Source organism: Castor canadensis, chromosome 8, assembly GCF_047511655.1.
Source record: "Castor canadensis chromosome 8, mCasCan1.hap1v2, whole genome shotgun sequence".
In the NCBI taxonomy this organism is placed as follows: Eukaryota; Metazoa; Chordata; class Mammalia; order Rodentia; family Castoridae; genus Castor; species Castor canadensis.
The window spans coordinates 8679928-8707026 of NC_133393.1; the positions used below are offsets into that span (position 1 = coordinate 8679928).

Sequence of the window (27099 nt, forward strand, 5' to 3'; positions counted from 1 at the left end):
TGAGTGTAGGCTGCACTAGGTATCATTTCTCTCCAAAGTTCTCAAAGGAATTTTTTAACATCTCTGAAGTTTAATAATTTGCAATGAAGTCTTCATACCACAGAATTCAGCCAGTCACTACCACTAGCCAGACTAGCAGTCATGAAACAACCTGTTAAGAAGTTAGAGCCCATTTTCATAAGCAAAATCTAGAAAACCTGCCCAAGAACAGCAGGAACACGTACAGACATCTGTGCTGTAACACTGGTAGAAATTGAATAACAACATTTCAATGACCTATATTTCACTTTACAAAACAAGATTCTCAGCGCTATATCCTGTTACATTGTGAGAGGGAGAAGTGGGCTGCAGTGACAAAAATCCCTTGTGATTTGCCTCAGTCCAGGGCACACTACAAGTCTTCCTTACATAAACATGTCACAGCACAACAATATATTTACATTTTTGGTCTTTTATATTTATATTTGTAACTCTTGGCCAATAATATGTTGACCCCTCAGAACCTAGTTATCACTATAATGTTTGGCTTTTAATTGGTTATTTTATTGATCCATACAACCATTTGTGTTACAAACTATCTCTATTATGCAAGGGCACATCAGAAAGTCCACATTGCCCTGTAATTTTTCAAATAGAAATTATACATACTAAAAATCCAAGTTACAAAATTAGAAGAAAAGTCAAAAATAAATCTTGCACTGATTGAAGTGGTTCTAATGGACAAAGTTAAGTTTCTTTGTAGAGAGAAGTTTAGAAGGTATTGTTTAGAGATAGGAGGAGAGATATATTGCATGAAGTTGAGGGGGTAGAAGTGGAATAGAAGCTTCTCCTACACACACTGGCTGAATGGACTTTTGTACCATAAAAATAACTAGGATATATTATCCTTGCTTCTAAAAATGTAAACTCTTTGCTCTACACTGCTGATATCTATCACAACATAAACATGAACTATTCAAATGCAGAAGTGTTCTTTACCAATTTTCTAGGTGTATCAACTCAGTCCAGTTGACAACTAAGACTGATAGTCACAGGATCTTAAATTGTAAACAACTTAAGATATATACTCCAGACATCACTCTATCATCATAGTGTGTGAATGATCGATTGTTTTCTTGATGGTAGCTCTTGAATAAAAATATTTTTATTTTCAATAAAGTCAATTTGCTTATTTTTATTTTATGAATATTACTTTCTGTGGCCTACTTAAAAACATAGTTTTCTGCTTTGAAATCACAGGGATATTCCACATTTTTATTTAAATGCTTTGTTCCTTTCTGTCTTCAACATAAATCTACAATAGATCTTAATATTCCTTAATGAAATTCAAGAATTTTTTTTCACATGTAAATATCCAGCTATCCTAGCATCATCTGTTGAAAATAATTATCTTTCCCTACTGAGTTATTTGGCACTGTTGTAGAACATCAGGTGGTCATACAAGTGGGTCTCTCCATGGTTATTTAGTCCAACCCAGTGGTCTTCATGTTGGTCCTCACATACTATCATACTGTTTAGACTACTGTAGTTTAAAATACTTAATCAGTAGTGTAAGACCGCCAATGTTTTTTATTTTTGTAAGGATTACTGACTATTCTAGGACCTTATTTTTCCATATAATTTTTAGAATTAGCTTATCAGTTTTTATATAAAGAACATTTATGGTGGTACATTTGATCTTGTCTTGAATCTATAGGTCATTATGAATTGGTAGAGCAATTTGGAAAGATCTGGTACCATGACAACATTGAATCCTCCAGTCAATGGGCATGATAAATATCTCTAGTCATATAGATATTCATTATATTTTTTCAGCTTATTGTTTCAAAGGTCTTGTACATCTTTAAGTAAATTTACTAATAAATATCTAATGATTTGTAATGCTATTACAAATAAAATTAATTTTTAATTTTTTATTTTAGAATATTTTTAGAATCTTATATAGAGTATAGTTTCCATATATTCTTCCAATATCACCTGATATCAATATCGTACATAGCCCCATAATGTGATTCAAAACTAATAACATAACATTGGAGCATTTCTATTAAAGTCTGAATTTTATTTTTGATTTCATCAGTTTTCCTACTAATGTCCATTTTGCAGTTTTAGAATTCTAATCCACCATGCAATATTTCATTTAGTCATTTCTAAGTCTCTTCTTGGCTATGGAAGTTTCCCAGTAGTTTCTGGATTTTCAAAGTCTTGACAGTTTTAAAGACTGATCATGTGTTTTGGAGAAAGTCACCAGGTTTGGATTGTCTGATGCTTTGTTATGAGTAGGTTGGGGTTCTTGATAAAGGAAGAACATCACAGAGGCAAGGTGCATTGCTCATTTCATTCAAAATATTCACATGACTTACCACTGGTGATGTTGACTTGATCATTTAGTTATGGTGATGTTCAGTTACTCTTGCTCCTCTTTCCATACCAAAGTCACAAAAGTCCAGTTCATACTCAAGCAGTGGATTAATTAAGATACACCTGCAAAGAGGGAGAGTACTTACACATAATTTTGAGTTGAGCATCCTTTAGTTAGCAATATGAATTTAAGATTCCCAGATAGCACTGGGGCATAGCTCAAGAGCAGAGAACTTGCTTATCAAGAGACAGGCCCTGAGTTCAATCCCCAGTACTGCAATTTTTTTAAAAGATAAAAAAAGTTCACCAATGTTGTTGTATACATAAACAATTTAATCTTCCTTATTTTACAATATCCCATTATACAGATTTATTACATTTTATACATCCACCAGTTGAAATATATCAGACTTCTGTAATTATTGGTAAATTTATTCCAAACATATGTATACAGAGCTTTGAAGAAATATAGGTTTTTGAGGTATTTGGATGAGTACCTAGGAATACTACTGATGACTCAGATTTTAGATCTACAGTTATGTTTTTAAGCAATTACCAAGTTTATCCAAAAGCATCTTGTCACATTTCACTATGAATGTCAATGAATGAGAGTTTCCAATTTTATGAATCTTTGACAGAGATTTTTATAATGAGACTTGTGAGTTTTAGTTAGTTTGTAACAAGAGTGGAGTGATATCACTACAGAACATATTTAGGAGTAGAATTGCCAGGTTGTATGATAATATACGGTTGACATTTTGAAGAAATGCTGAACTGATTTGTAAAGTGGCTGCATTGGTTTATATTCCTACTAGCAATATATAACAATTTCAATTTATCCAAAAGATTGTTGACACTTGTGTTTTACTTTCTTTTTATGTTTTGGCACTACTGGAGTTTACACTCAGGGCTTCACACTTCCTTGGCAGGTGTTCTACCTCTTGAGTCACACCACCAGCCTTTGACATTATTTTTTCAGTTGTAGCAAGGATTTGTTTTAGTATAACAGGATAAAGTATAGACAAGGTTGGGGACAGGAGAAAAAGAAACAGAAACATTTCCTGTGCCCATGCAAGAAATGAGAGCAAAGACTCATTTTTTATTATATACACATATATATATATATATACAAATATATTTCTGTCCAAATCTTCACTCTAAATATTTAATTAATTCAACTCATGAAAAAATTGAACGAAAAAATTCACTCACTTTAAAACAAATTAGCCATGTATATTTGCTCCAAAAAGAACTGACATTTTCATTTCCAATAGAAATTTTCATCCTGAGGAAAACCATACCTCATTTTAGCTCAGTTTCTATGGTGTACGGTAGTGAAGTAAATAGAGGGAGAGAAAGGTAGAAAGTGTCATGGTAACAACTGTGACTTGAAGGAATGTCACTATCACCTCTGGTGCTATTTATTCACATTCATTTTGCTACAATTCTTCCTGTTTCCTCAACAGAAGCCACAGAACATTCTCTCATGATAGTCTGAGAATGGACCAAATATGGTAATGAAAAGACATCATTCTCATCCCATCCCAGAATATATCTAAAGTCAAACTCTAACACCAAGCTCTGCCCTCAGTACCGATATTTATCAAGATAAGGAAAAAAAGAACCCCACTATGTGTCTTTTAATAAACAATACTTCATAGATGCTTTATATTTCACATTTCCCTTTATTTGGTACTACAGAGCAATTTACACAACAATGTAATTATGATTTGACATAGAGGAGGGGCATGCAGTTTATGGAGGTTGACTTGTTTGGCTGGTTTTGTGTTTAAGAATAAGATCAAATGTCAAACATGAGGAGGAAAGAACTAGCAGAAGACTGATGTCTTCAGATCATTCTTTGTGCTATCCTCACTTCCCTGATCTCTGACTTTAAGCTTTCCACTGCTTGGCCTTCTGAGGGGGCAGTTTCAACCTGTACCAGCAAGACACTGCAAATCCAGATTGACAGGTACATGGACCAATCACAGAGCTAGAATTCCTTTTCCAGCCTAATAATGGTTGCCACGTGAGAGACTTAGGAGAAGGAAAGGGCGGAGCAAGAGCAAGAACGTTAGAAATCACCATCGACTCAGCCTCCCTGCAGCAGAAAAGTGCTGCCTCTATACTGGGATCCAGACAGGAGTCAGTTTATCCTTTGTACTAAAGATGTCTCTGTCTAAGAAGTTGACTTTGGATAAATTGGATGTTAAGGGAAAGCGAGTCATCATGAGAGTAGACTTCAACGTCCCCATGAAGAATAACCAGATTACCAACAACCAGAGAATCAAGGCTGCCATCCCAAGCATCAAGTACTGCCTGGATCATGGAGCCAGGTCAGTAGTTCTTATGAGTCACCTGGGCCAACCTGACGGGGTTCCCATGCCTGACAAATATTCCTTAGAGCCTGTTGCTGCCGAGCTCAAATCCTTGCTGGGCAAGGACGTTCTGTTTCTGAAGGACTGTGTAGGCTCAGAGGTGGAGAAAGCCTGTGCCAACCCGGCAGCTGGTTCGGTCATCCTGCTGGAGAACCTGCGCTTTCATGTAGAGGAAGAAGGAAAGGGCCAAAGTCTTTCTGGGGAAAAGATTAAAGCTGAACCTGATAAAATAGAGGCCTTCAGAGCATCGCTCTCCAAGCTAGGGGACGTCTATGTCAACGATGCTTTTGGCACTGCACACCGAGCTCACAGTTCCATGGTGGGAGTGAATCTGCCCCAGAAGGCATCTGGATTCCTCATGAAGAAGGAGCTGGATTACTTTGCCAAAGCTTTGGAAAAGCCAGAGAGACCCTTTCTGGCTATACTTGGTGGAGCCAAAGTGGCAGACAAGATCCAACTCATCAAAAATTTGCTGGACAAGGTCAATCACATGATTATTGGTGGTGCAATGGCTTACACTTTCCTTAAGGTGCTGAAGAACATGGAGATTGGTGCTTCCCTCTTTGATGAAGAGGGAGCCAAGATCGTCCAAGAGATCATGGCCAAGGCAGAGAAGAATGGTGTAAAGATCACCTTTCCTGTTGACTTTGTCACTGCTGACAAGTTTGAAGAGAATGCTAAAGTTGGACAAGCCACTGTAGAATCTGGCGTCCCTGCTGGCTGGATGGCATTGGACTGTGGTCCAGAGAGCATTAAAAACCACGCTCAAGCGGTGTCCCAGGCAAAGCTAATTGTGTGGAATGGACCTTTAGGGGTGTTTGAATTGGATGCCTTTGCAAAGGGAACCAAAGCCCTCATGGATGAAATTGTGAAAGCCACTTCCCAGGGCTGTGTCACCATTATAGGGGGTGGGAACACTGCTACCTGCTGTGCCAAGTGGAACACTGAAGATAAAGTGAGTCATGTGAGCACCGGAGGGGGTGCCAGCCTCGAGCTTCTGGAAGGGAAAATCCTTCCTGGAGTAGAAGCCCTCAGCAACCTGTAGTTGCCAGAACTTTCCTTCCTGTTGTTTCCTGTCCTCAGTCCTTAGCCCAACTTGGTGACTTACTTTTCAACTTAACTTGAGTTAAAATCTCCCCAACATCAAAACCCAGGTACTGAGCAAGCAGTGAACCATGAGGAACTCTTAACATCAGCATAGCTATTCAACTTGTGCTGTCATGCATTTTCTTAGTACCTTTGAGATCTCATTTGAACTTGACCATTGTGCTTCCTAGGGAGGATGCATTCTGAATTTGCCTATTAAAGAAATGAGCTGAATAAGTGGACTTGCTCATTTTTATTTTAGTACAGCATTGTTTCTCCTTCTAAAACTTGCAAACAGGACAAAACCCAACTAATTGATGAAGGGTAGGTTAACAAAGTGTATAAACAAAAGTACACAAATAGAAAAATAATTATATATAAAAACTCAGAAGCTCTACTGAGATAAAATTTCTTACAAGAGAAGAAAAAAATGTAACTACTTACTAAACTCAAGAAGTTGAAAAACTACACATATAAATTCACCCAAAGAATGATTTATGTTTGTCTATACATAGATGTGTATCTCCATTAGAGAAGAAACTAAAAATTAAGATCAAGTTAAAAGTAAATAATTTTTTTAAATCATATGTTATTTAATAATTGACCATGATCTAATAAATCCCAATACTGGGTTTTTGATATGAATAAAAATAAGTATATGAGTAGTTTAGTGTTGAAAAAATAGAGCTATGACAACTTTTACTTTAAAAAGTGGAAAAGTAACATAAAAACAGAAGAAACAAAAATGCTCATTGGAAAATATTTTTCCTAGTTCTGTAGTCAAAGAGTTGATTCAGGGCAATACTGTCAATGAGTTAAGTGTAAGAATGCAGGGTACCTTTTCCCTTGTGCAATTTCCTATATCCCATAAATTCAGATCAACTTTATGCATTCCATACCCAGAACATTTGAGCTTCCAATACAAATCTCAAAACAACTAAAACTTCAACATACTTTTAAGGGGAATAATAATAACAGCATGATATTCCCAAGGAAGAGGGAGGAGTGAAGGTGTAATTAGTGTTTCCTTCAGGAATCTGCCATCACTCTTGAGATTACCATTCCAATCCCTCCTTTCCCTACTCTAGTTACTCAACAGCCAAAAATATTTCATTAAGAGGTTGTCCAGCCAACAAGTACCCTCTTATTTCAACGAGGTATACAATAAGGGCATTCATAGTAGAGTATATTTCTAATTCAAGATGAATATTCTAAGGGAGTATCATTTGAGCTCTCCCAGTCTTAGGAGTTTATTCTATATGTAAAAGGCAACAGAAACGGATGGACTCAATTGTTGACATTTTTTCATAATGTTTCCATATGTGTTCAGTGATCTAGCAAGTGTTTGTCAACTACTGAAAGGTTTATAATAAGATGTGGCTTTTTTAATAAGAGTAAAAATTCATAAAATGTTTTTCATTTTTAATTGGAACTCTAGGCCTCCAGAATTGCAATATAGTTAGTTGCAAGTGAATATTAAGGTTAGAAGAAAACTGTGTCCTGTGCGATCACTAACCAGCAATGAAACCATCAGGAGGTTACTTAATACCTCTGTCCCTCTGTTCTTTCTCATCAATATCATAACGCCTGAACCAAGAGTTTTGCTAGATTACAAAATGTAACTGAAATAACAGGTTTAGAAAAATCTGAAGCACTTTTAATAGTTAATAATCTTTTTTTTTCTTTTTGGAGACAGTATCTCACTTTATAACCCAGGTTGGCCTCAAACTAATCATTCCCTTGCCTCAGCCTCCAGAATTCTGACATTATAGGCAATGTGTGGTACCATGCCTGATTCATTAATCTCTTTAACAAAGGTTTTCTCCTCTGTGGATTACTGTAATTATAATATTGATTTGTCATGAAAATGGCAGAGCAGAAAAGAATGTCTTAGCACAGTAAGGTAAGCCACTTCTCTTCCACTTGTTTAATCTTTCACTTTTACCCTGGATTTCTGTCTGATCATTAGTTTTGTAGGAGGGGATGAGGTCCTGTTTCTACCACTTTCCTCCAGGAGACTCATGGTGTATGCATTTCCAGCACTTCCTATACTTAAAGTCATTGATACCACTATCCAATAAAATGTGAAAATATCCAAACAGTTTAAGATTATCTATCTCATGGAGTTGTCATGTACCTAACAGAAAGACAAATCTGTTTTGAGATATTGTAAGAGAGAGGTACTTAAACTGCTTATGTTGAAAAACACTGACTCCTTACTTGGGCCCATGAATTAAATAAAATCAGGATAAGCTTGGCATCTCTGCCATTGTCCCTTGCTCTGGACCATTCTGTCCTGCAGCCACCTTGGCAACAAGAATAATCAATAATTTATTTATGACTGGGGACTAAAACTACCCCTAACAAACAGTGGAGCTTTGCAGAACCACCACCCACCTCAAATGAAGACAATCACTTATAATGGTGAGGCTGTACACTGGAGCAGTAGTAATACCTCATGGGAACCAGGTCACTCCTCCCAGATGATAACAGCAACAACTTCTTTGGAACAATTGATGAGACCACCAGCCTGATCAAGACTACCTGCTCTGCCAGCTGTACATACTTAAAATCCCTCTCTTGACTTCCTTTTCTATAAAACCTCAAAATTCCCATATGCCCCTTGAATACAGTCTTTTTTGTTTTTCCGATATGGCCACATTTGATTAAATCTCCTTTCTCTGCCATTCACCAGTGTTCTCTCACAGGGATGGTGACTTAACCTAGTCCATTTGGGACATCCAAAGCCAGGGCTTTTTTCCTTAAATTCCAGGTTCACTTATATGGAATTATTCATTTATTCATATACATGCAGCTCTCTCTCACAGTACTATTAACTCATAGAGGAAAGAGTGCTGTGGGGGTTTTTTGTTTTTGTTTGTTTGTTTGGCAGTACTGGGGTTTGAACTCAGAATCTCATTCTTGCTTGGCACCCTTGCCACTTGAGCCACTCCAACAGTCCAAAATATTTTTTTGGAAGTACTAGGGTTTGAAATCAAGGCCTTACATTTGCTAGGCAGGTGTGCTTACCACTGGAGCTACTCTCCCAGCCCAAGGGCTTCACTTGCTAAGCAGTCACTCTACCACTTGAGCCATATCTACAGCCCTAGTTCAGGTCAATATTGATTCATTTCACATGTATCTACAGACTACCACTTATGTAATAGGTATTGCCATAATCTTTGGAGATAGAGCAATAATCAAGATATAACTAAACTCTTGACCACACAGCAAGTAACATCATCTATCACTACAATACTCAAGTTGCTTTCATTCTGAAATCATCAATTTAAATATGGGAACAAGTAATAATTATGGATACAATGCCTCTAAAAATTGAAAAAAAATAAGATCTCCACAGTAAGTGATGATAAACTATTATAAGGTCGATAATGAATTGCACTAGAAAAATAACAAATGTACTAAGTAATTCTGTTTACATGAGAGATTTTGTGGGTATAGTATTTGAAGTGTTAAATTACTAATTGAGGCATGATACAGTAAAAACATGAATGTGGCCATGAAAGAGACATCAAGGGATAGAATTCAGAAATATTTAGAAAGGCAAGCTGTCAGAAATGAACATTGGATATAAAGCAGTTTAGGGTAACTTCTAAATTCTAAGACTTTTTTGGCTCAGGTTGTGGAAACTGAAGCATAAAAAAGAGCTAACAGAAAATCCGTGCATTGGCTACTTCAAATTATTACACCGTCAAAGAAAAAAAGAACTCAAGTAAGAGGTTATGAACAAGCCTACAAAATTCCAGCGCCGTATAATCCTGCATTATTGACACCATACTGATATTGCACTGCACGCTGAAGAATTATAAACTTTTACAATTTGTTTTCTTAAAATTCTGAACCTCAGTAACTCACGCCTTCGGACCCCTGATAAATATCTCCCGTTTCCACCTAGTACTGCCCAGGTGTGCAAACAGACATCTCCTCATCAAATGGTGGCAATAAGAAAGGCAGAAACCCTCGGTCCACAGGGGACATCTTTAGGATTCTCCGGCGCGGTGCTGGCGCAGTGCAGGTGAGGACATAAAGCCGCGTGACGTCGCCCCACCTGGCGGCTTGGGGAGTTTGCACGTGCCGGGGGAGGGGCGAGCCTCAGCTGTCCCTGGCCCAGGCCCTGCAGCGGAAGATCTGTGCCCTGCAGCCAGGGTAAATATTACAGCAGTGTGGGAGAGTAGAAATGAGCAGGGTCCTTTTGGGGAGGTGGAGCGAAGACAGAGAGGAGAGAGATCCTTGAGATTGAGGACAGATTGATAATTCCAGTTGTTTTGCTTAGCACTTATCCAGGGAAGACTGTAAGCATGCTTCTGTGTTCAGCCTGTACAAAAGCCTCTCCCATCTTAAAAGATAAATCATCCTGTTTAGCTGACTCCTACTGAGTCATGGCAGAAACTTGAAGTCATTTCTAAACCTCTCCTCTCCTGGGGTCATATTAAGAACTTGAATGTCTGCCTGTGGCTCATGTCTTTAGTCTTAGCTACGCAGGAGGCAGGGATCAGGAAGACCGTGGTTCAAAGCCAGCCATCAGAGGGAAAAATAGAGACCCTGTCTCAAAAATACCCAACGCAGAAAAAGGACTTATGGAGTGGCTCAAGTAGCAGAGTATCTGCCTACCAAGCATGAGGCCCTGAGTTCAAACTCTAGTACCATCAAAAAGAAAAAAAAAACCTGAATTTCTTAATAATGTTATGAGTGCATAAATATAGAAGTTGAATAGGACAATGAGAATTGAGGTCCTTGTATGAATAGATAAAGCTGTGACACCAATTCCATGCAATTCATGATCACTGTGTGAGAGAGGATAGATAGTAATCCAGGGCAGATTGATGTCCTAGATAAGAGGTAAAGAATCTTCAAGGTATGCTGTGCTTTTCCAGGGAAGTCAGCCAATCACCAGTTATCTAACTTTTAAAGAAGTCCACTTTTTGGTTAGTGTCTGAAGGAAACACCAAGACATTGGCCATTGTCTGATCTCAGAGGAGATTATGGACATTAAAGAACATTAAAGGCATTAAAGAACAGCAAACAGTTGAGTCAGGTTTTAGTTTGTGACAAAGATTCGAGATACTATCTATGAGGCTATTCTTCACAGCTTTATTTCAAACGTTATATATCCTTGTTCTAGGATCATGAAAGCATACATCAGGCCCCTCCTACAGTCATCCTAGGAGAACCATGTCACCCAGATCTTAAAACACCTGCAAGAAAAGGCACAGTACTTTCCCATCAGTAAGTAGCAAGGAAAAAATTATTGCCAGCTTGTCAACTGTGTATGGATGTGAGTTCAAGGGAATGAAATGTTAATTTAGGGAATGGGTAAAATATTGGTGATTGAATATACCTTTGCCAGTGTAGTCATTGCTTTTATTAATGCAACAAAGATAGCCATGGTTTGGATGGGCACGGGCGTGGGAGGGGAGGTGGCAAAGCGGAGTACATGACTTCTTGGTCTACTGCAGTATGGAATTATGGGACATTTAGGGAAAACATGATAAGTGACTGGGCTTGTGCATCTTCAGGTTTGTGTATGTGCCTTTTGATGAGTTGATGAGGATATGCCAACCCTGATGTTGGATCATTTTCCTAAAGTTAGCCAGAACCAAGCTTTGAACATCAGAATCTCTGTTTAGATTATACTTTTCTTCCTGTGATATGGAAAGGAAAAACAGATATCATAAACATTTCTGAAATTAGCAGTTCAATCAAGCAGCATCTCTTATGTAAATGTCTTATGAGATCAGCAAAATTCCAGACATATCAGAGAATAATAGTAAAATATTAATTTCCATTTTGAGTATTATATGTATTGTATTATGAGTTAATATATATTTGTATTTAACGTATATTACACCTTTCAGTTTTTAAAGCAAAGGTATAATAATTCACATTTTACCTAAAAGAAAACTTAATCCCAAGGAGGATTTTTCAGACCTGGTGGTTTTCAAAGGTCATACTTTTAGCAAATAAGTATGGATAGTTGGTAAGAAGTGAACGTCATAGGAAGCTGAGTCAGGAGCATTCTACCTAGAACCTGGTTATTTTCTAAGTAATTGACCAGTCTTTGGTGGTCACTATGGAAATATTATGCCAAAAAGGCTATGTCCAGGTGTTAATGTGCCTACACACTGTGTAACTGTCGGGTTGAGAAGAACGACCTTCTTTACTTACTCATAGTAGAAGTTCATGAGAGGTGGGATGCAGTGCGGTGGTTGAGTGTTTGCTTATCATGTGCAAGACCCCAGGTTTAATCGCCATCTCCCCAAAACAGGGAAGAAAAGAAAAAAGACGGAAAAGCTTATGTGGGAACCGATTAGTGTAAAACAATATTGGATACTTGACAATGAAATTTGAGACTATTGGTATAAAAAATACCATTCCAGAAGAATGCTGGCAGAGATTTGCTTTCACAATCAGAATTTACAAACCAGAAACAAGTACCACGCCTATCTCACGCCCACCTTCTCCCTCCTGCAGATAAAGCAGATATTCCATCCTTCTGTCAGAACCAGCGGTGATTATTTATTCTGAGGTGAGTACTTTATCATGTCAATCATTCCAGTGTTGCTAAGGGTAAACTGACTTTAAGGTGAATGTACTGGAAGTATTATGTACTCACGTGCGAAAATGGAAGAATGAGACATGTTGAAACTGTTCCTGGAATGGTGGTGGGGGTAAAGGAGAATGATGGAAGGGGTAAATTTAACTAGGAAATATTGTAAGAACTTTTGTAAATGTCACCATGTACCCCCAGTACAACAATAATACGATATTAAAAATAAACAAAAAAGAATGAATAAATAAATAAAATGTTGATAAAATTTTATTGAGAATGATCTCAGCAAAATAGTTTTAAAGTTAAGACAGTAAATTACAGCACTATTATGCCAATAATAGTATCTATTTAGACTTAAGTGAATTTTGACATTCATTCTATAAATAGTTAATTCTTAGGCTTATGATTTTTTAAAAAACCACAATATAACTACCTTTAATAGAAAACTGAAAAATATGGCTATTTGTGTATCTGTTTCCATATAAATGGCTTTTACTACTGTTAACATATATAGTTATGTATATATGTCTGGCATTTCCTGAAGTCATAAGAAAGAATGAAATAAGGATAATCTCCATTGTGATGTAATTGTGATTTGCTTTTTCCCCAAACTAACCCTAACCCTTTCAGTGCACATTGACGTTGAAGTCACAATTGAGTGAGGAAAAATTTAGGTCATTACATAAGAACTTATCAGTGACATAGGTTAGCAATTCTAAGTCTTAATTTTTTCATCTGCAAAATAAAGTCAAATTTACTAGTCTGGAAACAAATCAAGGCACAATGTTTCATTTACAAAGATATCAGCTTATATGACAAATGAGAGGAAGATGATTTCTGCCTAAAGTGGTCTTATTGCTTCATATAAAGGACCAAAAATTTTTGACACACTGAGAGAGGACAGTATGGGCAATGAGGTGCTGAGTATCTTTTGAAAAGAATAATGAAATATTCAACAGCCTTTGTACCAAACTATGGACTGCACAAGCTTGAATAGGTTAGAGTTTTAGTTCATTAATTAAATTTGGATTTTTTTATATACAAGGAAATCTGACAATAGACACAAGTATAAGGAAAAATAACTTCTAGCCACACCAATAGAGAAATAACCATTAATAAGACATTTGATCATTTAAGTCTGTGTAATCCCAACCCTGGAATCTTGATTCAAATCTACTGAAGAATGAAAAAATTAATAGCTCTATTTTTTATAGAGAACAGCAAATCAAGAAATAGTACATATTGAGTTAATAACAGCCTAAGATGAATAATGAATGCCATTACCATAATTAGCTAGGAAGGAATCTGTTTTTTCTACCTCTCCTTTTGATGAGGAAAAAGCAAAAGAACTGTGCAGAAGAAAGAAGATAGTATTTCTCCTTATCAACATATCTCAAGGACAGCAGTCATGTTCTGGTTTTCTTTCTTACTGTCCTTGTCAGAGGTAAGGCTGGTTCCAGGTGATTGTACCACAAGCCCCCAATCACTATTCTACATTGTTAATGAATTATTTTGTTAGTTTCTTTGGGGTTTCTTAGCTCATTGCATTGGTTTCTACCTTAGTCCCACGTACTACTTACTTCCCATCTTTGCTTTCACTCAGTTTCCAGCCATGACTTCACTCCCCATGGTGATATTTGTCATTACTATGCTGTTTCCAAATGTACCTGCTCAAGGAAAGGTAAGGTTAGAATGGAAAGTCTTTCTAGAGCTATCTGATGACTTTGTGGGATGCATCTGCTAGGTCAGAATATTCTCACTGACAGCTCAGAACCTTTAATGCAGTCACAGAGATGAGAGCCCAAGGCCATGCTGTTCAGTGTGGTAGCCAGCAGTCATATGTGGTCACTGAACGCTTGAAAAGACAAGATGGACTGCAAGTATAAGGCAATCACCACACGTCAATGATTAATAACAACAGCAAAAAAATCTCATGAACAATTTTTATATTAAATAAGTGATAATAGTATTTTAAGTGTTTACTGAAGTAATGTATTAGTTTTGTAGGATTATTAGGTGGCATCTGAGAACAACAGAAATTTATTCTCTCAGTTGAGGAAGTGTACTGTGTAAAGAGTTGTACCTCCTTCGTTACAACTTCTTAAGCTTCTGGACCCCTCTCCTAAGTCTTGGAATTCCAGCACTTGTGACTCTGCCTCCATCTCATACCTTCTTCTCTCTGTGTGTCTTTGTTAAAGACACTTGTCATTGGACAAGTTGGATCATCCAGGATGACCTAGTACACAGATGCTTAATTTACTTATATACAAAGACAGTGTTTTCCAAATAAGATCATGCGTATAGATTCTGAGGATTGGGACATGGAGATATCTTTTGGGGGATTACCACTCAATTTATTATACGTAAAGTACATTACTTAGATTATTATCTCCTGTTTCCTTTTACTGTTTAAATAAGATTGCCTACCATTGAAACTGCATATTATATTTGATTCATACTTTTAATCGACAGCATGGTTTATAGGTTTAAACAGTTAGTGCTAGTCCTGCTCCAAGTTCTTTTCTGATTTCCTTATTTTATTCCATCCCCACATGATCCCTACTTAACAACATATTTATATAACCTTAATTTAGTACAATTTCTAAACATATATCACCACACTTAATTTTTATAATTAATATTTAAGAATAATTAGTTTTTTAAACAGAAAATAAAAATCCTGACCCAATAAGGTCTTACTATTTTGCTTTATTTACTAATGGTCATAAGATTGGTATGTGAAAACTTCATTAGTATGAAATCTTAAATTTACATCCTTTATTTCTAATGTTTCTTTGCTTTAGTGATCCCAGAACCAAGGCAACCACCTTTTTCAGTAACAGGATGTATCCTGCTCACAGGGAGTGTCTCTCTCTTGGCCAGGAAGACTCTGAATGTGAGCAGCTTTGCTCACGATTGTCTGGTCCCATTCCTTGCTCCAAATGTTGACATTCAAGACTAGCTAGAACTTCTCAGACTGTAGAGCTCTGACCCTTGGTTCAGATCTCATTTGGCATTCAGAAACATAGTCATTATGTTACAACAATCACATTATCACCCTGGAAATAATTTATTCCTCACCCAAGGCTTTAATACAATAGTTTCCCATCTTTATAATTTCTATCCCCAAAAAAGATTCTCTTTCATTTCCATCTCCAAACCTCTTTAATCTCCCTGCTCCATTCTTGGACTTCATTTATAAAATCATTAAAAAGTGGGATATTATTTAGTCTTTGGTACCACTAAATATTTACTGATCAAATGCTCTATATATGGTCTTCCCAGGATGCCTAGAAAAACTCTATTGATCTTTTATATTTCCAATCCAGAATCATCTTTTGTGAAGCCTTCCCTGACCTGAAATAAGAAGAATTGATCTTAGCTTCCTTTCTGTCTTATAGATCGCCTCCCATATGTTTTTCTTATGTAATATTGTCCAGTCGACAAGAATCTTATAAGGATATAGGATTTATCCTCAATACTTTTCATGTTTCTTGTCCCCTGTTTATACTCACTTAAAAAATATATCTCTTCTTCCACAGAATTTTTAAATACAAAGCAAGAAACATAAGAAACAGAAAATAACTTCTCCTTTCTCCAAATGAACATATTTTGAAATGAAACTACTTTAATAAAGTTCTTGAGATCAATAAGAAATATCTAGGAATGTGACATTATGCATTAATAAAAAGCACAGATCTGCTGCTACTGATGTTTAACAGTTGCATTTTTTCCATCTTAGGAGTCAGTAGCTGTGCAAGATCTACTGGTAAATGGCATTCACTAATGTTTTATGTCCTTAAGAACATAAAAGAGGGAGAAATGGACATATAGAAGATGACAATATGGTGTGGTCGGATCTAGGAGTACAGTATTTGTGGAGTCTTGAAATAACTCAACATGGCAGAAAAGCAGATAAATTTGTCCCAAAGTATCAGAGAAAATCTACAATGCTCTCTGTCTGTTTAGATGCACTTCAAGATATTGCTTGTACCCATGAGCATCACACACTTGTGTAATTTTAAGCAGAGACCTGGGCCAACAATTCACACATCTTATTCCACGCCCAGTCTTAGCCCCACACATACATAACCACAAAGACAAGCTGAAAAACTCAACACCTGATTTAATACTTAATCAGTTACATTTCTGCTACTAACCAGAATAAAGCAGTAATGGTCCATTTATTAGAAAAAATTTGCTCTCTCTAAATGGCCTTGAAGTTTTTTTTTAATGTTGCAAAACCGTCTATTGAATAACACAGAAAAATGTGTTACATAGTTCTAAACTGGTTTTGATAGAGTCCTAGGTGGGAGACATGCCCTCAGATGGGGCCTGAACCTTCTTTCTCTAAATGAAGACACCATGTCAGGGCAAAGTTTCCTGCAAAGTCTTGGATGAGTCATTGGCTCCACCCTTACTCCACTCTGCTGCAGCTTGATCAGTGTGAATGAATATGTCTTAAGCCTCCTACTATGAATGTTTGTGGCTATAAAATATTACCACTCATGTATCTTAATAAAAAATCATATTAAAACTCCATGAAAAACAGAATTGGCATTTGTGGCCTCAAAGGGGTTTTTGTCATGACATGAATGACAAAAGTACTTTTTATCCACATTTTCAAAGCTTCAGTCTATTATTTTCCTATTTAAAACTCATAGTGCTGGTTCAGATTCGTTGACAATGCTTAATGACTAATATTTCAATACTTACATGACACCACCTGATAACTAAGCATTGTGCACTTTTTAAAGTGATTTTTGTTGTCGTGAATTAACTTACTATTATATGCAATTTTCAAAAATGTCAAGAAGATAACTTATTTTTGTGTAGGATCCTGCTTTTGCTGCTTTGTTAACCACCCAAACACAAGTGCAAAGAGAGATCGTAAGTAAGCACAATGAACTAAGGAAATCGGTCTCTCCCCCCGCCAGCAACATGTTAAAAATGGTAAGAAGTGGCTGTGGAAGGGGCAGACAACTAGCACCTGGCATATCTTTAGAACTTAGTGATTTACAATGCTTCTGTCTAGTTCACATTTTATTTGGACTCTTAGATGGAAAGGACTGTGTTTCTTATTTTTGTTTTAAAAATGATTGCATGACTTAGCAAAGTTACAAAGCTTATTAAGTTGGGAAGCAGAATTAAAAGCCAAATCTTTGAGCATCTTGTGTGAAACCATTGCATTTTTTGTTCACTGTCTTTCCTAGTATTTTTCCTTCAGTCAAGACACCCCCTTTTCTACAGAATCAGTGCCTTGTCAATGTAAAGAAAAACTCACTTCCCAGGGCATAGTCCTAAATTTTTCTCAACCTGGTCAAACCCACATCTCCCATATGAAAACAACAGGCTGCAAGTGAAGCTGGAATAATCCAGATTGGCTAATTAATATTAATAATCAATCCAGATTATCTAGAATATTAAAATATTCATGCTTACTTTGAGCAACCCCGTTTCTAAAAATCCTAGGTAAAGTCACAGGTGCCTGGCTCTTTCCGTTTTCTCCCCTCCCCCTTTTCCTATCCTCTGTCACTTCCTTAAGCATCCCCTTCTATACAAAAAATCATTTTTAATAACAATGATAAGTAGCTAAGAGGTCCACAGAAGTTTTAAAGTATTGTGACTCAATCTATAAATAAGACTATAGGCTTCATTGTAATTGAGTCATTATGCATATTGTATTTCTCTTGATATTTAGGAATGGAACAGAGAAGCAACAGGAAATGCCCAAAAGTGGGCAAATAAGTGTATTTTATCACACAGCAGTTCAGAGGACAGGAAAACCAGTAAGTGAATTAGCAAAAATTTGCCAAAGAAATGAATAAATACAGACCTCTGTAAGATATTGCATTAAGAAGGCTTCATGCACAAATGCTGCTGTCTTTCAAAAGTCATTTGATATTTTTATTTCTATGTATATAAAGAGGTAATTATAATATAAACGATTTTGTGTATTATGCATATAATTCTCTCACAAGGCCTCATTTCTTCCTCTCTATCAGCTCATGAGTAAAGAAGGTCATGTATCATCTCTTTTGTAATTTTAAAGTTAGAAAAGCAAGATTTGGGAGAAAGTGATTTATCCAAGAACACTACTTGAAGTAGTATCATACTCGAAGTTTTTACCCAAGTTTTCTCATTTCTAACCTACCACCCTTTTGGGGCTAGTATATGGCTCTTTGATGTTTGAAGTCTACTTTTGTATTCATAAAATATATTGATATATGTTTAATTACTTCTGAGTTTTGCTCTAAAAATTTAATATTTTAAGATCATTAAGATGATCATATTCAAAATTCATACAAAATTAATATTTTGAAACTGTTTACTTTTAAGTTCTTTATATCAAGAAGTCAAGTATTTTCTACATACTAGGTGCTTATGATGTATGGAATATTAGAGTAGCTCAAAAGAATAATAGGACACATCTCACCAAAGATTAAAAACTATGAGAGAAAAAATTTTGGTGTATGAACTTTGCATAAAATACTCCACCAACATTATCGAAATGGCACAAATATAGGCAAGCCCAATTTGAAAACACTTAATCATTTATTTGTTATTTTAGTTCAAGTATCATTTATAATGTTGGTGCTATAATAATAATGATGAAGTTTTGAAGAGAGATGACCACTGTTGGTAGAAGGCTGAACAGTCCTGAAGATCCAAGTGTACTATTAAGATTTTTACTCCCTTTTCTTCACTGGTTTATACTGTTTGTAGGACGCGTCTAGACAATACACTTCAAGCCACTAAAATGTAGATAGTAACTGAGAGCTTACAAAAAAATAGGAAAATATTTCTTGGTTACAAATCACTTTTGCCTCATTCTGAGGAGGATTTGGACTGTGACTTTCTATTTTCCTGATAAGAGAAGACTCAAAAGTTCTGAAAATTGTCCTCCATCGTGATGTCAGTTATGATTGGTACTCTTAAGACTATCTAAAGAGCCTTTTTTAATGTCTCAAAAAATCATAAACTTTTTTCCTGAATCCTACTTGTGAAAAATCTCTGGGGAGGGTGTCATAGACAGGAGAAAAAGGATAAAAGTTGGTCATTTCCCTTACCAAGCCTACAACACCAAGATGAGAGCACATGAGACATAACCAGTTGAAAATTTCATTGCATAAATGATTCTTCTTTGACAATGTGGAGAGAGGAGGAATTTTTGAGAACAGGGTATTATCAACCTATTCAAAACTTTGCATGTTCGGATCTAGTTGTGGTGGTACATGCCTGTATTTCCAGCACTTGGAGAGGCAGAGGCAGGAGGATTGAGAGTTCAAAGCTAGTCTAGACTACATAGTGAGACCCTATTTCAAAAAAAAAAAACCCAAAACAACAAAAGATTTGTATGTTCAGGCCAGCCTCATTATGCTAGGCACTTCTATCTTCTAACCCAGTTTAAAGCTCGTAAGGAAGCAGGCAGCCTCCTTCCGTATTAACCTACAGCAATTACGGTACCTCTGTTCAAGGGCAGCATCTTTGCATTTGTGTAGTCAATTTTTTTTTTTTACCATTGCAAGTTTTATTGCTTTCCTCATAAATGATCCATTCCTTCCTAGGAACAAGATGTGGTGAAAATCTCTATATGTCAAGTGACCCTACTCCCTGGTCAACTGCAATCCAAAGCTGGTTCAATGAGAGAGAAGGTTTTACCTACGGTGTAGGACCAAAGGGTCCTGATGTAGTTGTTGGACATTATACTCAGGTAAGAGGAACAGCTCAAAAACACCTCTGAATGCCTCTGTCACATCCTAATACGGAGAGCTCCTCCAGGCTATGACCGCATCCAAGTGCAAAGGAACAGAGTGGAGAGCAGAGTCTTGGCATCTGCCTGATGCTCCATCCAGACCATCACTTACGTTCATGGTCAGAAAGATTCTAGGTTAGGGAAGCATACACCATACTGTTTCTGAAAATAAGTGGATAAATGCTGAATATGAGCAAAAAATTTAGTATTTTAAAAGTTTATGACTTTAATTCAATAACTTAAATGTTCTATAAATTTATGTAACTACAAAAGTAGCATGTTTCAGTGTTAACATTTGTTAACTATTTTTTTAATATTTTCTTCTTTTCTATACACCCTCATATATTTATTCCCGTATGAATTTATAGCTGGTTTGGTATTCATCTTACCAAATTGGATGTGGAATTGCCTTCTGTCCCAATCAAGAGAATCTAAAATACTTCTATGTGTGCCAATATTGTCCTGTGTAAGTACATGCTTCAGAGTTTAATGCCAATAATTCCATGAGCAATTTAATATTTTAAAATTCTCATATATTAAACAAACCAGAATATTAAGCATATTTCAATAAAATGTTTTTTTAAGATTGAGACACTTTAATTTCTCAGGGAAGAGATAAAATACTCAGCTACAAATATAAAATGTGGAGCTCTCATTCCTCATTTATAAAATGATATAATTTCTGTCAATTAGCTTTCTGTAAAGCCCAGGGTTACTCTATGAGCATGTGTAGTGTGCCTTTCTCCAGACTTCCTGTTATCAGATTTTGCTAATTTCACACTCCAAGACTATAGAAGTTTTACCAGTAAACAATGGTGTTGGTCAGATTGCAAATGGATGTTGACATACTGTGATTTCACTCCTTTTTGCTCAAATGTTCCCACTCTTAATCATCTTTAAAAAAACACTCATATTGTTACCATTATAAAGCATTCATTCTTTGAAGTCCCAAAGGATTTTCAGGAGAACCTTAATGTATTTCAGAAGCCAGAAAAAGGTAGTACATAAAGTCTTTGTTTCTCAGAGTTCTCACAGAAAATCACATAATCATCTTCTGTAAGGTCCTGATTTGTAGCAAGAAGCATGTCCTTTTAGCAAACAGTATATTTGAAGCTATCCACAAAAATCCTGGATTAAATGTATAGTCACAACACATCTTTGAGTTTTAATTTAATATTTGAAATTCTCTATTGCAGGAAGGAGGGGGCCACAAAGCCAAGCCTTCTACAGTACTGTTTAGAGATTAACCATCCCAGAGGGTGGAGGGTTCCACTTTGAGAAGTTTGACCTCCAGAGTTATTTTTCCGCAAGCACCTCTTAGGTTTAGCAGAGAGAATCGAAAGGCCCTAGTAGTATGCATCCAAACTCCAGGCCTTGCCCTCAGAACATGGCATGGAAGCCAGGCCCTGAAAATAGCAACTGAAATGAATAAGGAAAGGAAGCAGGGACAAAAAAATTTCCAGAGGTTTTTTACCCATTTCACAATTTTTCCGAGCAATCACGCCCCCTCCCCCCCCCCACACACACTCACAGCTGTGTTCTGTACATTGCCTTGGGCCCTCACCTACTTGGCCTCATTGAGATGTAGATTCCTGCATATTGTTTTCAAAGTCATGAAATAGCTCATAGGATACTAATGAGCAGTGCGTGACAGGTTAATGCATGCAGAATGATTACACCCTGGATTTGGGTGCTTATCACAGACATTCCCTTTATCATAAACATAAGAATCTCACACATGCCGTCTCTAGAAACTCCTAAGACTTCCTTAAGCATCCATTCCAAACCACACACAGCTAACTAGTTAAAAGTCACAACCTCCATCAAGAAGAAAAGAAGCATGCTTTTAAGCTTTATTTTCCATATTAGAAGAATTATGATAATTATGGTCTTTCAAATACAGACTCTATGGTAGTATTGAGCACTCATGACTGCAGCCACCTACCTCTAGAATCTTCTCCTTTCTCTAAGAGATGTGTTTTGCTCCTTACCAGTACCCTGAGTGCACCGCCTTAGCAATTTGACCAATACCATTGAGGAACACAAAGGGTGCTGCCCCATTAAAATATACTCCATCAATTCAAGGCACCAGTTACCTCAATTCAGTTGCTCAGCCTGTGGAATTATGATCACAGAGATGAGTTCATCTGTGAAGCATTCTCTGGATTTGGATTGTTTTCTGACTTACACTTTGGAAGTCACAATTTCTCAGTTTTGTTGAATAACTAAAAGCAATGAAATATGGATATTTGGTGACTGATGTGTGCATGTAAAAACCAAACAACAAATGGCAAAATATTTGACATTGTGTTTCAAATTTCAGTGGCAATAATGTGAGTAAAAAAAATACCCCTTACCAACAAGGAACACCCTGTGCCAGTTGCCCTGGCAGCTGTGAAAATGGACTATGCAGTAAGTCTGAAGTGCTTATCTCACCATTATATAGAGTTGATATTCTCTTTTCTTTTTATGAAATAAGAAATCTCAAACAGGGTGTGGTGGTTCTCAGACCTTTAATCCCAGTTACTTAAGAAGCAAAGATCAGGAGGATTGAGGTTTGAGGTCAGGTTTGATAGAGTTAGCAAGACTCCAACTCAGTAAGTCAGGTGTGGTGGGGTGTTCCAGCTACTGGAAGGCCGTAGGTAGGAGGATCACCAACCAAGGCTACTTTTAGTCAAAAAGGTGTAGATTTCGTGGTAGCATGCTTGCCTGGCAAGTGTAAGGCCTGAATTCAAATCCCAGTGCACCAAAAGCCTCCCCTAAACTATCCAATTAAATAATGCATTCATGCAAAAAAAAATAGAAGTGTGTTTAAATTTTTTACACATTTCAGTAACCTACATTTTATTTATAATGAAAAGAATAGCACCATCTATAACACAATAATCAAAATAAATATGCCCAAAGTGGCATTTTAGAAGATCAGAATGTATAATTTTAAGAATATTAAAGCCATATTATGGTTCATTCTAGACCAGCACACCAAACACTACTGTTTCTTTTGGGTCAGAGCGTTCATCATGCTGACTTCTTCACTTCTTTTCTTCTTTTCTGTAGTATAATTAGGATTATAGTGTTTCCTTTTTTTTTTTTTTGCAGTACTGGGGATTGAACTCAGGACCTACACCTTGAGCAACTCTACCAGTCCTTTTTTTTTGTGACGAGTGTTTTTGAGATAGGATCTCGCAAACTATGCCCAGGCTGGTTTTGAATTGTGATCCACCTGATCTCTGAGCCACTAGCACCTGGCCTATACTGTTTGCCTTTATAAATTATCACTTTTTCTACAATTTGATAGTGTTTTGCCCACATTTTTAATGAAAAAAATCCAATCTGCGTACAGTATTTCTCAAAGAACAAACATTGCTGCAAAAGAAAGAATAAAATAAATGTCATCTCTCTCTCTCCTTTCTATGGGAGTCCTGAGGTTTGAAATCAGGACCTCACACTTGCTAGGCAGGCTCTCTACCTCCTTGCTAGACCTTGTAAGCCATGCCCCCGGCCCCTTTTGCTTTAGTTATTTTTCAAACAGGGTGTCTTGCACTTTGGCCTGGGCTGTGATCCTCTTATTTATATACCTCTCACATGGCTGAGATGACAGGTGTGCACCATTGTATCCAGGATATCACTAATTTTTTGCCAGGGCTGGCCTCAACCAAGATCCTCCCAGTCTCCTCCTCCCAAGTAGCCAAGAGGGTGTGAGCCACTACACCCAGGCATATATCTCATTTTTAATTGTCATGAATAGAATCAAAAATAACTCTTGACTTTCTGTAGTTAAGATACTTTTATTGAAACTATTATGAATGATTGCATTACAGATTCATTCTCTAAGATTCTTACCTTTCAAGACCATTCACCTGAACTTAACATTCTTCCTGTAGCATTCTTCCTGAATCAATTGTATGGCTATAATTCAGAATATTAATATCAAGGCAATAAACAAACTAAGAAGTAAAAAAGGTGAATCTTTACACCTCTGCTGAATATTATTTGCTAAGGAATTTGGAATTCATCCTATTAGCAGGAAGCACTCAATTGAAAATCTTACACAAAGAGAGACAATGTCACAACCATGTATTGTAAAAGCTTTCTAGTAATAGTATGCAGAAATTATTAAATAAAAGTCAACAATTATTAAATAAAAGTAAACAATGTAGGTTTAAAACACAATGGGCCAGTGGGTGGGAGGAGGGGGAAAGGAGAGGGTGACAGGAAGGGGGGCAGTGAACATTACAGAAAGTACATTATAATGCATGAAAATAGCACAATAAAACCCATCAGAAAAGGAGGGAGAGAAGGGGGAGAGCATCTAAGAAAGAGTAATAGAGATGGGCTGAATTTGATGAAGGTAGCTCATATGCATGTTGTAAATATTACCACGAAACCCTTTTGTACAATTTATGCTAATAAAAATCTAAGAAGATAAAATAAAAAACAATGGGTGTCATTACTGCCAAAATAAAGAACAAGAACAGTATTCAAGTGTGGCTGAGTGCTCATGAAAAGAAATGAGAAAGGTCAGTTTGGTTCCAGCTCCAGGCTCAAGTTACTGAGGAGTTGGAATGTTATATTAGACTGTGGGAGGAGCCCATGCCCATACCCAAGAAATATTGACCTTGTGGGTGGTAGTATGATATGTTTAGCTTGAAATTTGTTGAGTCTGAGTTTCCTGGGGAGTATTCAAGCAGAAACATTGGTAGGAAAATGGAAACACAGTCATCTTTTTACATCTATACGCACCCATATTACTCCAAGTCAGGCACTGGTGGCTTACACCTGTAATATTAGCTACTTAGGAGGCTGAGATTGGGAGGGTGGGGATTTGAGACTGGTCTCAGCCCATCTCAATGGCAGAAAAGCTGGGTGTGGTGACACACTCCTGTCATCCTAGTTACGACAGGAGGGTAACAATGCAGGCCAGCCTGGGCCAAAAGCAAGACCATATCTTCAAAATAACCAGAGCAAAAAGGGCTGGAGGTGTGGCTTAAGCAGTATGGTGCCTGCCTAACAAGTGTGAAGTCCTGAGATCAAACCTCAGTATCACTGAAAAATTAAAATAAGTAAAAAATAATCATCTGTTCCAGAAAGAAAGCATTAGAGTATAAAGTGCTGTTCAGTCACATGAGATGATGGAAATATTTATCCTCCAAACATTTGAAATGGGGCTGGTCAAAGTAAGATTAATTTTTGTTGTGGCTTCCACATCGGACCCTACAGATGGAGAGATGTATTGACACTTTACTCTGCTGCTGAGGGATAAAAGAGTAGGTCAGTTCATTTTAAAACATATGTATCACTGAATTTAAAATTAGTGCTAGATCAGTCAGTGAGTTCAACTAAGACACATCTAATGTCCATCAAAACACAGAGGGACTACCATCGTGGAAGTAATACTGACATAAATACCCACACCTACCTACTCCCCCACACACTTTGAATGTATGGATTGTTTTGCTGCTACTACAGAAAATGACAATATGGTAATGAAATCTATTTTCATTACAGCCAACAGCTGTGAGTATGAAGATCTCCTCAGTAACTGTGACTCCTTGAAGCAATCAGCTGGCTGTGAACATGAGGTGCTCAAGGAAAAGTGCAAGGCTACTTGCCTATGCGAAAACAAAATTCACTAACATAACTAGTGTGCTTTGCACAGGACTACATAGAAAAGCCTGCAGCATTTAGTTGAGACATATCAGGGGAAATGTAGGTGTGCTAGATACAAATTTCATTGCAATGACAAAACTTCTTTTTCTGCTGGATTTTACTGTAGTCTTGAAAGTCACATTTCTATGATAACTTTGGATGTCGATATAAATTTGTTGCTTTAAATGTAACAAATTGAATCAAGTCAAGAATTTTGAAAGTTCACTAATCACAGAGTGTAGGTCTCTAGAGCTTTGGATCAAAAATGGAGAATTATCTGTCTCCAGAAACAGCATATCATTGTCATTCCTACGCTTGATGGTTCACTTGTAAAAAGAATGAATTCAAACCTTGACATCTCTATTTGTCATATAGCTTTTCTTTAAGGCAAAGCCACCAATCTGTTGAATAAAGAACTGATCTAAGCAACTACGTGAATGTGGTTCTCATGCAATATTTCATGGTATTCATAATTAACCCCAGATAAAAAATTAGATAGTGCAAAATATCCAAAATGGTACCTTTAAAGTTAAGTTTTAACAACAGCACACACACACACAGAGTTCTCTTCTTCTTTGTTCTTTCTTCCTTGGCATATAAGAGGGCATAGTCCAACACAATACACAAATATGTAAAAAAGAATACCAGCTTTACTCAGTTGCTTATAGAAAATTGGATGGACAGAAATGCGCTTTAATTCATTCCTTGATATTACTGTTATCCTAATACTACAACTAATGACATTTCAGAAGATCTGTAGTTTTCATTCACACAAAAAGAAAATTTCTAAATAAACAGCACCTTAGGCCAGCAGTATATTAACATAAAAATACACCTTGACCAAGATTTGGTCTTGTTATTAGAATATGCACAAGTTAAAGTGCGTTGTCCAGAACACACGTTATCTGTTATGGAGAGCATTCACTGTGTGCTCGGCTCCCCGTGAATTTTGGGGGGAATTTATTCTTGACAAAAATAATAATTATTCATTCTACCTTTAATCACTCAATTGATTCATAAACTCTCTTTTGAAATATTTAAACTTATTTCAGAGAAGAAAAAAGAATATATATTTTTGTAATTATAAGAGCACACAGGCACAGTGACAATGTTTGAAAGAAATACAGAAATTTACATTTGCGTGGTTTTCATATGACGTGTGTTCAGTTTTTGAGGTGGTATTTGAAAGGTTTTAAATACAGACTTTTCTTTAGGACTTTAAGATTAAAGTCTTTGTGGGTAGATCTGTTCTTGTTTCAGAAGTGCCTGGAAATGACGCTTATAAATGTTTTGTGTAT

The 27099-nt window shown here is 36.6% G+C and overlaps 2 protein-coding genes across 2 annotated transcripts; both read left to right on the forward strand.

The window, feature by feature from the left end:
- The first annotated feature begins 4530 nt into the window (after positions 1 to 4530).
- On the forward strand, positions 4531 to 5784 carry LOC109690990 (phosphoglycerate kinase 2). Its single transcript, XM_020170662.2, has one exon. The coding sequence runs from the start codon at positions 4531 to 4533 to the stop codon at positions 5782 to 5784; it is 1254 nt and encodes a 417-aa protein (XP_020026251.2).
- Positions 5785 to 14005: 8221 nt separating this feature from the next.
- LOC109690991 (cysteine-rich secretory protein 2-like) lies at positions 14006 to 25850 on the forward strand. Its single transcript, XM_020170664.2, has 7 exons — positions 14006 to 14077; positions 17233 to 17349; positions 18098 to 18185; positions 19965 to 20110; positions 20521 to 20618; positions 22476 to 22564; positions 25661 to 25850. The coding sequence occupies exons 1-7, from the start codon at positions 14009 to 14011 to the stop codon at positions 25786 to 25788; spliced, it is 735 nt and encodes a 244-aa protein (XP_020026253.1). The 5' UTR covers positions 14006 to 14008; the 3' UTR covers positions 25789 to 25850.
- Positions 25851 to 27099: the final 1249 nt, after the last annotated feature.